The 14,612-nt window shown below is 41.5% G+C and overlaps 1 protein-coding gene across 15 annotated transcripts in view; it reads left to right on the plus strand.

The window, feature by feature from the left end:
* The window catches only part of HDX (highly divergent homeobox), an 82,302-nt gene that overhangs the window by 46,189 nt on the left and 21,501 nt on the right, over positions 1 to 14,612 (plus strand). For all 15 annotated transcript variants that reach the window (XM_039488354.1, XM_039488353.1, XM_039488357.1 and 12 more), the window contains one exon: positions 3,003 to 3,149. In XM_039488354.1, the coding sequence (XP_039344288.1) occupies positions 3,003 to 3,149 (147 nt within the window). The remainder of the gene's footprint in view (positions 1 to 3,002; positions 3,150 to 14,612) is intronic.

Consider the following 14,612-nt stretch of genomic DNA (forward strand, 5'->3'; position numbering starts at 1 on the left):
CTACTGTTCTCACAATTTACTGTACACTGCAACTTTAACTCTGCCCCCAATTCTCACCTTATTGCAAAATTAACCACTGCTAACACTGTTAGTAGTGGATGTTTGGTCTAGCTATGTGTTGTGTTGGTGGTCAACCTGTGGAACTCCTTGCCAGAGGATGTTGTGAAGGCCAAGACTATCATAGGGTTAAAAAAAGACTAGATAAATTCATGGAGGATATGTCCATCAACGGTCATTAGCCAGAATGGGCAGGAATGGTGTCCCTAGCCTCTGATTGCCAGAAGTTGGGAATGGGCGACAGGGAATGGATCACTTGATGATTACCTGTTATGTTCATTCTGTGTGGGGCACCTGGCATTGACCACAGGATACAGGGCTAGGTGGACCTTTGGTCTGATCCAGTAGGGCCATTCTTATGTTCTTATGGGTAATAGAATGCTGGGATAAGCTTGTAGGTATATACTGTTAGGTCGTTTAATTTTAGCAACAGAACCTGCCATGTCTTGCAGTGGTTGTGTTTTAGCACCTTCAGCTTGAAAAAGCTGCCATATTGCTCTGTTTCCTTGCAGCAAGAGAACTGTCTTCCTAGAATATTGTGAAACATTGGGAACCAGATATCTAAACTGGACTTTGAGCCTTACTACAACTTGGAATTGGTTAATTTTAACTCCTGGAGGTTTTCCTTTGCCTCCACCCTCCTCTTTTGAGATACAGTAGTGGCTTCCCTCTTCTCCTCCCCCAAGGAACAACAGTATAGGGGAGAAAGTAAAGTAGTATCAGTTCATGGCCATGAACTGAATCCTTACATCGAAAGACAGCTGCATGGTTTACTCCCAGGGATTTTTCTCCAGCAGCCAATCACTTAGAAGACAATCCACAAATTCTGGTTCCCTCTCCTCTACTGTCAGCCAACTCTCAGGCAAAGACCAGGTAGAACTGCCTGAGTGGCAAGTAGCTGCAGCAATGGTTCCTATGGTATCCCCAGGAGCAGATGCAGTACTACTTTACCATCAAGGTTTAAAAAAAAAAATCAGGCTAGAAGTTGAACTAGCTATGACAGGGGTTCTCAAATAGGGGGTCATGACCCCTCAGGGGGTCATGTGTTTATTACTTCAGGGAGTCAGCCTCCACCCCCAAACCTGCTTCACCTCCAGCATTTCTAATATTAAATATAAAAAATGTGTTTTTAATTTACATGCGGGGGGGGGGGGGTGTCACACTCAGAGACTTGCTGTGTGAGAAGGAGTCACCAATACAAAAGTTTGAGAACCGCTGAGCTATGAGCTGTCTATATGTCCCCATGTTTTTCCTGAAACATTCTTAAATGTCTTCCATCATGCACCTACTCTTACCTTCAGCAGTTCCTTCCCTTCCTTCAGTCACTGGCCTGCCCCTTATCCTCCTACCTGTTCCAGGCAGGCAGAATGAGAATGAGGCAGAATACCTCCAGTCATTTGTAGACGCCCAAAACACCCCATCCCAGTAGGTATAAAAAAGGGGGCATTTGATCAGTGGGCCTGGAAGTATCTACTTTGTCATTCTGCTCAAATTAAGTCCATAGGGAAAAATGGAACAGTTCAGATATTTGAAGAGCCCTCAGTCTCAGAACAGAGTCTGTGAGGAAGTTGGCCTTCCTTTTCCCTTTCATTTCTGAATAGTAGATTGTGAAGAAAGGTTCTGAATTGACTGTACCTAGATGGATGAAACTGTACATAGCAAGGGAGTATTTGGAGTATTTTTTGGTAGTGAATATAATCTGTTAATACTACACTATACTATGCTGAATTACATAATCACTCTAAACAGGACATTATTTTTTTAGAAAACAGACTATATTTTGGCACACCTATTTTATATTAATTTAGGGCTGAAGTTCTTTTAATGACTCGTTAAGCATGTATTTGAAAAGGGAGAAAACAGCAGATTTATAACTAAAGAGGTAGATAACAATATTGGATTCTATCAAAAATCTTAGTGATGATTTTGGTTCCACTAATTTTGATGACTCATTTTAAAATTAATGTTTTAATAGCTTTTTATTTGAAAATTCTCTTCTCCTCTGACATAGATATCTTGGTTTCAAATATATAATTCCAGTAATTGATGTAAATAATAAGTAACTAAGCATCTGCAGATGTGTTTCTGATAACTCTTTATGTAGACTTCAAAAGTAACTGCCTCTATAGATTCTTCGCAGCAAGAGGTGGCAAATCTATTTGTTGGCATGAGGAAGTGGAAACAATGATTAAGATAGTTGGACTAACAAGTGTTACTGGAGCTAATGGTTTTACTTGCAGTGCAGTACAACATACATACATTTTTAATACACAACCATACAAATCAAGGAAATGGTAGGTAACCTTGGAATCATTTTCCAGTGTCCTTGTTTATATCTGTTGTCAACTATCATGTGCAGTTTTATCAAAACACAACATTTGGTAAATCATAAATAAAATAGTGAAAACAATTTAAACTCCAGAGCCTACCATATAAACATAAAAGGATTCCCTTTAGGGGACTTGGAATCCTTTGAATTATGCATGTATTGTAGTTTTCAGTAAGATAAAAGGGTTCTGGCAAAAAAAAAAAATGAGGCAACTTTCTCTGCCCCTGAGGAATAATACGCATAATGGGGTGAAGAGAAAGTAAACAGCTGAAGCAAAAAAACCCCATGATTACTCATGAAACCTTATAAAAGTGAAATAAATCAAATAAGGTGGAATTAAACAATGCTAACACGTTTAAAACTTCTGTTGGTTCTAAAACCACCGACAGAAGTGAATCCCAGAGGACTCTGTGCCAATCTAATGGATTGAAAAATTGACATCTTCAGGGAAACCAATAATGAGAGAATTTAAAGAACAGAAAAGCTAAGGAAGTGGAAGGCCATGAAGTGATTTTTTTGGTTTTGTGATTCCAAAGTACTTCGTTTGTGAACAAGACAGTATCACCTGAAAGCCTTTTTTTATATCTTGTTCTAATCATAACTTCTTGTCTTACAGCTACAGGACCGCACGCAGTTTAGTGACCGAGATTTAGCCACACTCAAGAAATACTGGGACAATGGCATGACCAGCCTGGGCTCAGTCTGCAGAGAAAAAATTGAAGCTGTTGCTGCAGAGTTAAATGTTGACTGTGAAATAGTGCGGGTAAGAAATGTACTGTCTCTCCGTTATCTTGTTTCAGAAGCAAAAATAGCATAGATAAAAAACCTTTTAAAATTGCATGAGGTAGCCAGAAATATATTTCACATATTAAATAATGAATGACCTGTTAGGATGTACTCTTGCTCTTTCACCAGTCTATATATAGATAAAAGCCCTCAGGTGAGGTGGTTTGTGTTTTTTTTTTTTATTTTTTTTTTTATTGATCATCAGCAAGAGCAGCTTTACAAAACATTTGACATTCCATTTAGAGTGGAATTTATATAAGATTTGAAATGAGCAGGAGTATCCCAGCAGATTGGAAAGAACTAGCAATTATGATGGGACTAAAATACGAAGTGCCTCTAGGGATAAGAGAATGCTTTTGGTGTAAAATCAAAAATATGTGAAAGAAATTGATCAAAGTGTGTGTGTGTGTGTGTGTGTGTGTGTGTGTGTGTGGGCGGGGTGGGGAGAGGGGAATACTTTGTAGGAACCAGGATAAGATGTGACAAAGAGGGCAAAGGATATCCTGAGGGATGCTGGGGAATTTCCATTTAGTAGTCCATATAGTCATCAATGATTTCCTTAGGGAAGAAAAATGCATACAGTGTTGATGTGGTTGATCACTTTAGAGAGCCATGCAATGTAACTGAAGAAAATAGTAAAATGATACTGGACACCAGTGGACAGATGTTCCAGAGGTGTAGAGAAGAATGCAATCCTGGTGGCATTCTAAAATATCTGGATTTCAGGATCTGTTCTACCTTGAACTTGAAATCTGGATACTACAGCAGTAGGCAGAGCTGCAGAATTGTGATCAACATGGTGGAGTTTATACAGGTGCATCATGCCCAGGGGTTAGGTAAGTGATAATCTCTTCATTCAGTACAAGTGAGACTCTGCCTAAAGTAAAGCCTAGAATTCTCAAGCCCTGATTAATAGAGAGTTGGGAGGAATTTAGAGCAATTAGGGATGGAGGAATTGACTTCTGAGAAGAGTTCAACAAAATGTAATGTGTGTAGTTTGGCTGTGTGATGTCTAAGAGGGAGCACAGTTGGAACAGTTCACAAATATTGAACTACTTTGCCAAACCAAGTGGTGGAAGTTCTTTTGCCTGACTGTTTAGAGTAATTGGAGAAAAATGCAGGACAACATAGTGTAGAGAACAGTCTTTTATTAGCAGGAAGATGGACGTGACAAGTTACTTTGACCTTCACTTTTCATGGTCCTGACAAGTAGGTGTTAGTCACAGGATTAGTTTTTTATCTTGAGTCCAAGCTAACTCTAAGATGATCTTTCATTTTAGTTAACTTGTTGTTTCATCATCTTTCTTTAGGAGCTCTACTAAGCACCTCAACAATGAAAATATTTATTATTTAGTTAAGTAGTGTTTATAGTTTTTTATAAACTATGGGGGGTGCATGAAATTTTCATCATATCAATAATAAATTGAAATATACACAAGCATTTAAATGAATGTTTCATTTGTTGTAATACTTGAATTTTTGTATTAAAGGCTTTTTACCATTATGTGACCAAAACATTTTTATTTTCTTTTATGTAAATTTACTTAAATCCCTTTGTGCCCTTGGAGGCACTCTAGTGTCATATTAAGTACAGACCAGTACTTGTTAAAATAGAAAACATTAGAACTGAAAAATATAGTCTTGTACATTAATTCGTTTTTGAAAGGTTAATTACTGAGACAACTCTCTACATTCACATTTAATAGTGTTGGGATTCTTTTGAGCCTGGAGGTGCTTTAAGAGGGACGGGTAATACATAATACTCTGGGGTTTAGACTACTGCAAAGGTATTATCCTTTCTCAAATATTTGGGTGTTTTACGCTGATATATGGAAATGATCAGATACTGAGCATGGGACTGCACTCTTTGGAGCAGTGGTTCCTAACCTTTACTGCAACCTGTACCCCTTTGGTTCTCAAAATAGTTCTCGCACCCCTTATCAAAAATCGTTGAAGTAGGTCAGTTCTTTAAACCTAGATGTATTTTTTGTTTGTATATTACAGTAATTGTTAAAAAAAATGTATAATGTTAATAAATACATAGGTTTGATGAAACAAAGTAGTTGTACTTATGTGCTTGTGCTTAATTTTTGTTTTCGATGATCTACCGTCTAAAAAAATCTGGCATGTCTTGAAACCCCAGACAAGGCATTTCACACCCCCAGGGTGTGCGTGCACCTCAGGTTAAGAACCACTGCTTTGGAGATCAATAAATCAATATTTTTTTAGGCATTATGGGACCAATTATTTATTTAATAGGACATCTTGGATAGAGTGTGATGGGTTAAGCCCTTTGATCCCCCAGTTCTGCAAGTCATAATATGCTTCAGGATGCCTGTGAATTGAAGTCAGTGGAGTATTGTATGGGTTCAGGGGTCTGGCTGTGTGGTTTTGCTTTCAGCATCAGGTCTTGTGTTCATAAGAAGAGCGTGTTCAATAATAGAAATTGTCTAGTGTATTTGACTACCATCTATGGCAGGGGTCCTCAACGCGGTGCCCGCGGGCGCCATGGCATCTAAGTGCGCCCGCGTACTGGCCGGTGGACGAGCATCCGCTGAAATGCCGCCAACAAACTGTGTCATGCAGAGGTGTTGCCGTTGATTTTCAGTGGTATTTCGGTGGCAACGCCTCTAGATGACACTACTTGGTGGCAACGCCTATTGACATTGCCGCTTGTCGGCGGAATTTTGGCGGATGCTCATCCGCTGCCATGGTCCTCCGTGGCTCGTCGCCAGACGAAAAAGGTTGGGGACCACTGATCTATGGCATTTGTACACTGACTGTAAAAGATGGGTCTGGATGGGAGAGAGCCACTTCTTGCCTCATCCTTATCCCTATATAGCCAAGAGAAACAATTTAATCCCATCAGTAGTAATCACATTGATACCAGAGAAATTCCCCAGATTCCATTTTGTATTCCTGACCTCCTTTTGAATAAGCAAGAATCACTCCACCATTGGAAACTGCAGGGCACATGACACTAGGGTGACCAGATAGCAAGTGTGAAAAATCAGGATAGGGGATAATAGGAGCTTATATAACAAAGCCCAGAATATCAGGACTGTCCCTATAAAATCGGGACATCTGGTCACCCTACATGATACTTCAAAAGTAGGGGAAAGGTCAGCTGAGGTAAACAACATAGAATTGGTGGAAAAACCAAAGTAGGGGAAAGGTCAACAGATCATAACCCTGAGGTAAACAACAGCTGCACGCTAAAAATAGAACTGGCAGTGAGCATGCATAGAATGTTGGTGGTGAGCATGTGCAGTAAAGATCTGACAGGAAGATATTATCAAAGGTGTCTGAAAAGTTCTGGCAGGATAGCGTGTCAGTGGGCTGATAGGAGGAGAGAGTAGGAGCTGATAGGCAAGAAGGACAGAGAAGAAGAGCAAAGCTTGCCTGAGCAGTCCATTGACAGCAGCAGCGGTGGGAGAAGTAGTAAAAACAACACAGCAGCAGAGGGAAGCAGAGAGAGAGTTCAGGAGAAACAGTCAGTAAGCGCGGAGTAAGTCTCTCAGACAATATTACAGAATAATGTAATGAGTATCAGTGTGTATGTGTGCGCTTGGGTTAATAAAGATGTGTGTGTTGTGCTATTTGTAAAGAGAATGTATATACATAAGATTTAAAGAACATTTAAAACTGCTGTCAGCGACCTCTGAACAACTGATCACCATAAGCAGGGCGCATCACTTAGGATCATCTCAACTGTAAGGCAATATGGTTTGGGGTGTTCTTTAACTTGCTATAAGAGATTTGTGTGTTAGATTATTATTGTATTAGGGATTATTATTTGCACCAATAAAAAGGTGCCTTGTTTTGAAAAGAACAGTGTCTTTGTGTCAGTCATTTATCAGAAAACTGTGTCTGTGTCCTCCAGGTATTTCCTTAACCACCCTGGAGACCCATACTTCAGGAAAACAGATTGGTTAGTAGGTGAGCTATTCTAGGGGTACCCTAAATCTGTTTTTGGGGTACTAATATCTGGAATGCACTGCTCTTAATCATACAACAGTTGAGCAAACTGTACTCTACAACCATATACAAAAGAATATATATTTTACCAATTCCTGATTGTACCAGTAGGATTGAGATGGCTATCAGTCCCTCTTCCTCATTAAAAAATGTGTCTATATGTGTTAAGGTTTTGAAGGTGCTGTGATATGTAAACACCAGTATAAATGATGTGACAATTACAATTTTTTTTCAGCACAGAGCTAGTGTTCCTGTGTGTGTAAATCTTCTAGGCCTAACAGTATATCACTCTCCAAATTTAAAAGGAGATAAGGCAATTGACATAGTGTTGCTACTGGGTCAATATGTGAACATTTTAAAATGGAAGAAGACTTTCACCATAACCAGCAAACTTCTGAAGGCCTTTTCAAATGTCCTTCGTATCAGAATAACAGAAGTTATCATTTAGAGGTTTTTTCAGGAACAGGGCCTAGCTATGAAAGGCACAAATCATGAAAGATTGGAGGCTGGCAGCACTGCAAGGGCAGAGGTTTTTTTTAAGATTGTTTAACAGACACAGATTTGTGGTCTATGCCTTCATTTAAGTCGGATGTCAGAACTGTGTGTTTAACCTTAGCTGGTGACTGCGTGTTTGTTTTTTAAAACATTGTTTTCATTGAGCATGTTGTTTAGAGTAGTACTTCTCAGCCTTAACTATTAGCTAACAAAGATTTTATTTGGGAGTTTTCTGTAATCAATGAATTAATAATTTAATTGGTTACATTATTTCAAAGAAGTAAGTACCAAACTTGCATCATAGCACGCAGGTATAGTTACATGAAACTAGAACAAATATTCCCTGTGTTCTTTCAGTTTGTGAAGAAGTGTGATCAAAATAAATGGTTTAATTTAGGTACACAATTTTCACATTTTGTCTTTTTTTTCATTTTACTTTGTTTTAATTTTATTCAGTTCCCCTCCCCACAGCCTTTACCCCCTTGCAGTAGGTTTTTAAGGGGGATCATTTTTTCTTAATGATTTGTCCCCAAGAAGAAATGTTGTTCTGGAAAGGCACACATACGTGATCTATAAGCATGGCCCCATATATAGTTAGAATTCTTTAGTGCAAAGAATATGAGGGAAATCTATTGCTTTTCCTTTCTCACATAAGAATGACATTTCACCCCTGTGCACCATCAAATTCCATCAGATTCAGTCCTTTCAGGTTCAGTGGTTTAGTTTGTCCCCTGGCTCCAATGCTTCCAAAGAGATTGTGGTCACATAGAGTGACTGCAGGCAGTACATTAATCTTGCATATGTTTTGACACCTCCCCAGATGGCCTTTCATGGATTTCCAAGGCACCAGAAGCAGTGCTGGTTATTTTGTGGTATTCTCAGACGTGAACTCTGTACCAAAACCTCATTAAATTGTCCAATACTTCTTTAATTTCTTTTTTGATTAATTACCTAGATTTTTGTGTCTAATTAGAAGTTTGTTTCTTTTAATCCTCCTTCTCTTGACTGATTTATTCATTCATGCCAAAGTTCAGTGTTTTATATTAGAAGAGCTTTCATGGTGATGACCTGGGCTCTTAGACATCTGAATGTCTTGGGAGCACAAGGATGATGACTAGAAAAAAAAAACCTTCTTTGCACAATTTCATAATCAGAAATAATTTGAGGAATAGAGGACAGATGCATGACAATGGGGTTTTGTAAGTAATTAAAGTTTGCATTCTTTGTAGAGTGTTGATTTGGGTTTTTCAAGGAGCTAGTATAATGAAGAAATTAAATTAGAATATGTCGTTTAGATCAGTATTCCTCCTTGGGGTGAAGCCAGTTGGTTTACGGGAAAGAGAAATGTATATATTTAGGTGCATTTCTCAATGCACTGCTCCAAAATATTCATTATAGAGTGGTGTTTGCTATAGGAAAGCCTGTAAATACATGGCATATATTTTCTTTCTAATTTTAAATTTGGATTCCACAGAAGTGGATACATGTATTTCAAGGGGCATGTTCAACATACAATAGTTAATGCACGGTTCTATTTTGGCAGAATTTTGAAAGCAGAAATGACACATCAAAAAGACAAATAAACAGTCTGCCTTGTCCATATGTTCCAATAACTTCTTGCTGGATTTTTTTCAATAATTCACTGTGAAAGGGAACAAAGAGGCAGACTCACTCTTAAATAAAGGAAAGATAAATTGTGGTAATGGTGCAGAAACCTTACAGTAGTTAGTACCTGCATTGCTGCCATAAGTATAAGGAAGTTAAAGATATGGCAAATTATTTTATGAGAGTCCTTAACTTCAAATTATACTCACTGTGCTTAAAATGCTCTAATTTGCCCATTTTTTGAACTATTGTACATTCTTTATTATGCAAATGTAGATTAGGGGAAGGGTCATATTATCCAAGAGCAAGGGATCATCCGAACCAATGTGAAGAGTAAACAGTTTGAAGTTTTTAAAGTAGTTTTGTTTCAAAGGTAATTAATTTTGAAAAAAGCTACACACAGCATGGCATAGTCTTGTAGGTAAAGCTGGTAACCCTGTCTGTTGTTAAAGATGCCGGACACTTTGCATTATAAGAAACTGAAAATAGGGTCTTATATCTTTGTAAAACTTTAACACTTTGGGCTCAAATTTTCCATGCTGGGTGTCGTCTTCGGGCTTTTTTTATTTTTATTTTTTTTTATTTCAGCCAAAACAGTTGAGCTGTTTCTGAGAATGAGGCAAGGAAAAATACATTGTTTTGCCAATGTTAAAAAATTCTGGCAACTTTTTTTTTTACGCTTTAGTACCTCCATGCTTTGGAGCCAGGACTCAAAATTTATCAGGGGATGTGCCTTTTCCATCTCTGTGAAAATCTGCCCGATTTTGGCCAAATTATAAACCTTTGACGTAAATCCCAATTTGCACATGTTCATTAGAGATTTCTTGATTACAGCTGCTAAAAATATCTGAAGATTTCAGCTTCGCTGATCATGTTACAGTGCTTCTCAGCTCGAAGTGCTGACCAGACTCTGCCTGTGCCATCCCAAAGTCAGGATGGAGCTGGGCATGGGAACTGATCCCAGAGACCTTGTGTCTCCTGTGCTTTCACTGATTCCCCTGATGACACCCAGGTAGCACGGAGGAAGAAGTTGTCTGATTTGAATACAGAGGAAACAAAAAGCCAGATTTTGGAGGGGAAGAAGAGGAGTGGAGTGGATTAGAACAAGAAGTTTGGTTGAGACTGGGACTGGAGAGGCAAGAAACAGGGACTGGCTGGGTGTGGAGACCAAGACTGGGAGCTCGAGGAGAAGGTCGGACTGGTTGGGCAAGGAGACTGGGATGAGGAACCAGTTTGGGGAGGAATGGAGGTGAGGAGAGATTAGGTAGGAAGAAAGACTGAGACTGGCTGGGCAAAGAGGCTGGGACATGGAGATAGGGAGGAGTTGTAAAGGGATGACCAACATTGGATGCAGAGCCTGTATCAGAGACTGAATCTGAGAGCCAGTGTGGGTGGGGAGGGAAGAGACAGATCAGACAAGAAGCCACAGGCAACCTTAATTTTGGCATTTTTAAATTTTGAATGCTTAACTTTGCAATCTTAATAATGTTCTTCTAATGTTTTTGTATGTAATTTAGGAAAAAGAATAAGCATGTCTCTTACCATCTGTCTGGTCATACTTGTATACTTGTAAGTGTAAATCTTTATCTGTTGAGAGGTGTGGTGACTTGGGGTATGTCTACACTATTAAATTAGGTGGATTTTATAGAAGTCGATTTTTAGAAATCGATTTTATGCAGTTGATGTCTCTACTAAGCACATTATGTTGGTGGAGTGCATCCTCACTACCATGGCTAGCATGGACTCACGGAGCGGTGCACTGTGGGAAGCTATCCCACAGTTCTCGCAGTCTCCGCTGCCCATTGGAATTATGGGTTAAGCTCCGAATGCCTGATAGGGCAAAAACATTGTCGCAGAAGGTTTTAGGTACATGTCATCACTCTCCCCTCCTTCTCTCCCTCCGTGAAAGCAACTGCAGACAGTCATTTCATGCCTTTTTGCCTGGGTTACCATAGCACAGCAAACATGGCACCCGCTTAGCTCACTGCTGTTGTTGCAAGCATTGTAAACACCTCGTGCATTATACTGCAGTATGTAAAGAACCTGGCTAAGAGACGGTAGCATGAGGACGATTGTGATGAGAACATGGACACAGACGTTCCTGAAAGCACAGGCTATGGCAATTGGGACTTCGTGGCGGAACTGGGGCTGGTTGATACGGTTGAACACTGATTCTGGGCCTGGCAAACAAGCAGAGATTGGTGGGACGGTATAGTGTTGCAGGTATGGGATGATTCCCAGTGGCTGCGAAACTTTCACATGCGTAAGGCCACTTTTCTGGAACTCTGAGTTGCTTTCCCCTGCCCTGAAGCGCAGGAGTACCAAGATGAGAGTTGCCATGACTGTTGAAAGCGAGTGGCGATAGCACTGTGGAAGCTTGCAACACCTGACTACTACCGGTTAGTCGGGAATTGGTTTGGAGTGGGCAAATCTACTGTGGGGACTGCTGTGATTCAAGTAGCCAATGCAATCATTGATATTCTGCTATCAAGGGTAGTGACTCTGGAAAACATGCAGGTCATAGTGGATGGCTTTGCTGCAATGGGTTTCCCTAACTGTGGTGGGGCGATAGACGGAATGCATATCCCTATCTTGGCATCGGACCACCTTGCCAACCAGTACATAAACCACAAGGGGTACTTCTCAATGGTGGTGCAAGCACTGGTGGATCACAAGGGACGTTTCACCAACATCAACATGGGATGACCAGGAAAGGTGCATGATGCTCGCATCTTTAGGAACTTCGGGCTGTTTGAGCAGCTGCAAGAAGGGATTTACTTCCCAGATCAGAAAACTACTGTTGGGGATGTTGAAATTCCAATAGTTATCCTTGGAGACCCAGCATACTCCTTGCTCCCATGGCTCATGAAGCCATACATAGGCAGCCTGGACAGTAGTAAGGAGCGGTTTAACTATAGGCTGTGCAAGTGCAGAATGGTGGTAGAATGTGCCTTTGGATGTTTTAAAGCTCTCTGGCACTGTTTGATGACTAGGTTAGACCTCAGCGCAACCAATATTCCCATTGTTATTAATGCTTGCTCTGTGCTCCATAATATCTATGAGAGTAAGGGGGAGACGTTTTTATGGCGGGACAGGAGGTTGAGGCAAATCGCCTGGCTGCCAATTTTGAACAGCCAGAAACCATGGCGATTAGAAGAGCACAGGTAGGCGCGCTGCGCATCAGAGAGGCTTTGAAAACCAGTTTCATGACTGGCCAGGCAACGGTGTGAGAGTTGTGTGTGTTTCTCCTTGATGCTCTTTGCTGATTTTAACTCCCTGTAAGCCAACCACCCTCCCCTCTTCAATCACAGCTGGCAAAGGAAATAAAGTCACTATGGTTTTGAAACCATGCATCCCTTCTTAATTTAAAAAAAGGGGAGATAACTGATAAGGTATCCCGGGTGGGGTGGCGGAGGAGGGGAGGACAAGGCCACATTGCTTATTGTAGCTACACTACAAATCAAAACTGTTTGAATGACAGCCTTCTGTTGCTTGGGCCATCCTCTGTAGTGCAGTGGCTGGGTGCCCAGAGCTTCCTCCCGCCCCCCCTGCGTTCTTGGGCATCTGGGTGAGGAGGATATGGAACTTGGGGAGGAGGGCAGGCGGTTGTACAGTGGATGCAGCGGTGGTCTGTGCTCTTGTTGGCTTTCCTGCAGCTCCACCAGATGCCTGAACATGTCCGTTTGCTCCCCCATTAGCCTCAGCATTGCATCCTGCCTCTTCTCATCACTCTCACTTAATGCTTTCCTGGACTCTGCCACTGAATGCCTCAATGCATTCAGCTGTGCCCTATCAGTGCGGGGTGGGAGGACTGTATGAGCTCTGAAAACATGTCATCGCGAGTGCAGGGTGTTTTTTTGCCTTCTAATCTGCGATAACCTCAGGGATGGAGATGATAGGGGGAGCATAGAAACATCTGCACCTGCAGGGGGATAAAAAGGGAGAGTAAAATTTAAGATGATACATTTCTGAGAACAAAAGTGAGACTCTTTCACAGTGAATCAAGCAATTCACGGCAGACAGCACATGTGCTTTAGGTACAAGGTAGCATTTTGCCTTTTATATTGAGCGCCTGCCAATATGGTGACACATCACACACGGCTGGGCAACAGAATTCGGTTTCCAGGCAGCCATGGTAAGCCAAAGGATATGCGGAGTTTTTCAAATGCCTTCAAACTGTAGCGCCCTCCTTTCCCATAGCAAGCAATGCCGGTTGGGGTTGCCATTTAAAAGGGAGGGGCTGCGGTTTTCGGGTGGATGTGTAGCACACACTTCTCCCCACCCCTCTGCGTGGCTATTTGGGATGATCCCTTTTAGCCAAGCGCAAACAGCCCAGCATGAATGGGGTCCTTTTACTGTTCCCTTACAAAAATTCCCCTATTTCAACCAGGTGACCATGAATGATATCACTCTCCTGAGGCTAACACAGAAAGATATAGACCGAATGTTGCTTCAATGTGACCAAAACCCAGGACCATTTGCTGCTATGCTTTGTGCTGCAATGATCCCAGACTACTTGCTACTGGCTTGGCATGGTAAAATGTCCTACCGTGGAGGATGAAATAAGGCAGCCCTCCCCAAAAACCTTCTGCAAAGGCTTTCAGAGTACCTCCAGGAGAGCTTTATGGAGATGTCCCTGGAGGATTCCTGCTCCATCCCCAGACACATTAACAAACTTTTCCAGTAGCTGTACTGGCCACGAATGCATCCCAAGTCTTCAGGGCAAATCAAACATTAAACACTATTGCTTTTAAACCCTGTACTGTAGTTACAAATGTGCACTCACCAGAGGGGCCTTCTCCACCTTCAGAGTCGGGGATCCCACCTTGGAGGGTATTGGTTCCAGGGTGATGAAAAGGTCCTGGCTGCCAGGAAGAATGGATTCACCGCTTGCCTGCTGTGCATTCTCCTCCTCCTCTTCATCCACAAAATCCTCCTCCTTGTTGTATGAGACTCCCCCCATTGCTGGTGTCCACGGACAGTGGTGGGGTAGTGGTAGGATCCCACCCCTAGAATGCCATGCAGCTGATCGTAGAAGCGGCATGTATTGGGCTCTGACCCAGAGTGACCGTTTGCCTCCTTTGTCTTTTGGTAGGCTTGCCTGAGCTCCTTGACTTTCACATGGCACTGCTGTGTGTCCCTGTTGTAGCCTCTGTCCATCATGCCCTGGGTGATTTTGGCATATATATCAGCATTTCTTCTTTTTTATCGGAGTTCTGCCTGTACAGATTCTTCTCCCCATACAACAATCAGATCCAGTGTCTCACGTTTGATCCATGCTGGAGCTTGCTTGGGATTCTGGGGGGACTTCATGGTCACCTGTGCTGCCGAGCTCGCCACGCTGACCAAACAGGAAATGAAA

The sequence above is a fragment of the Mauremys reevesii genome, linkage group 9 (assembly GCF_016161935.1).
Source record: "Mauremys reevesii isolate NIE-2019 linkage group 9, ASM1616193v1, whole genome shotgun sequence".
Lineage (NCBI taxonomy): Eukaryota > Metazoa > Chordata > Testudines > Geoemydidae > Mauremys > Mauremys reevesii.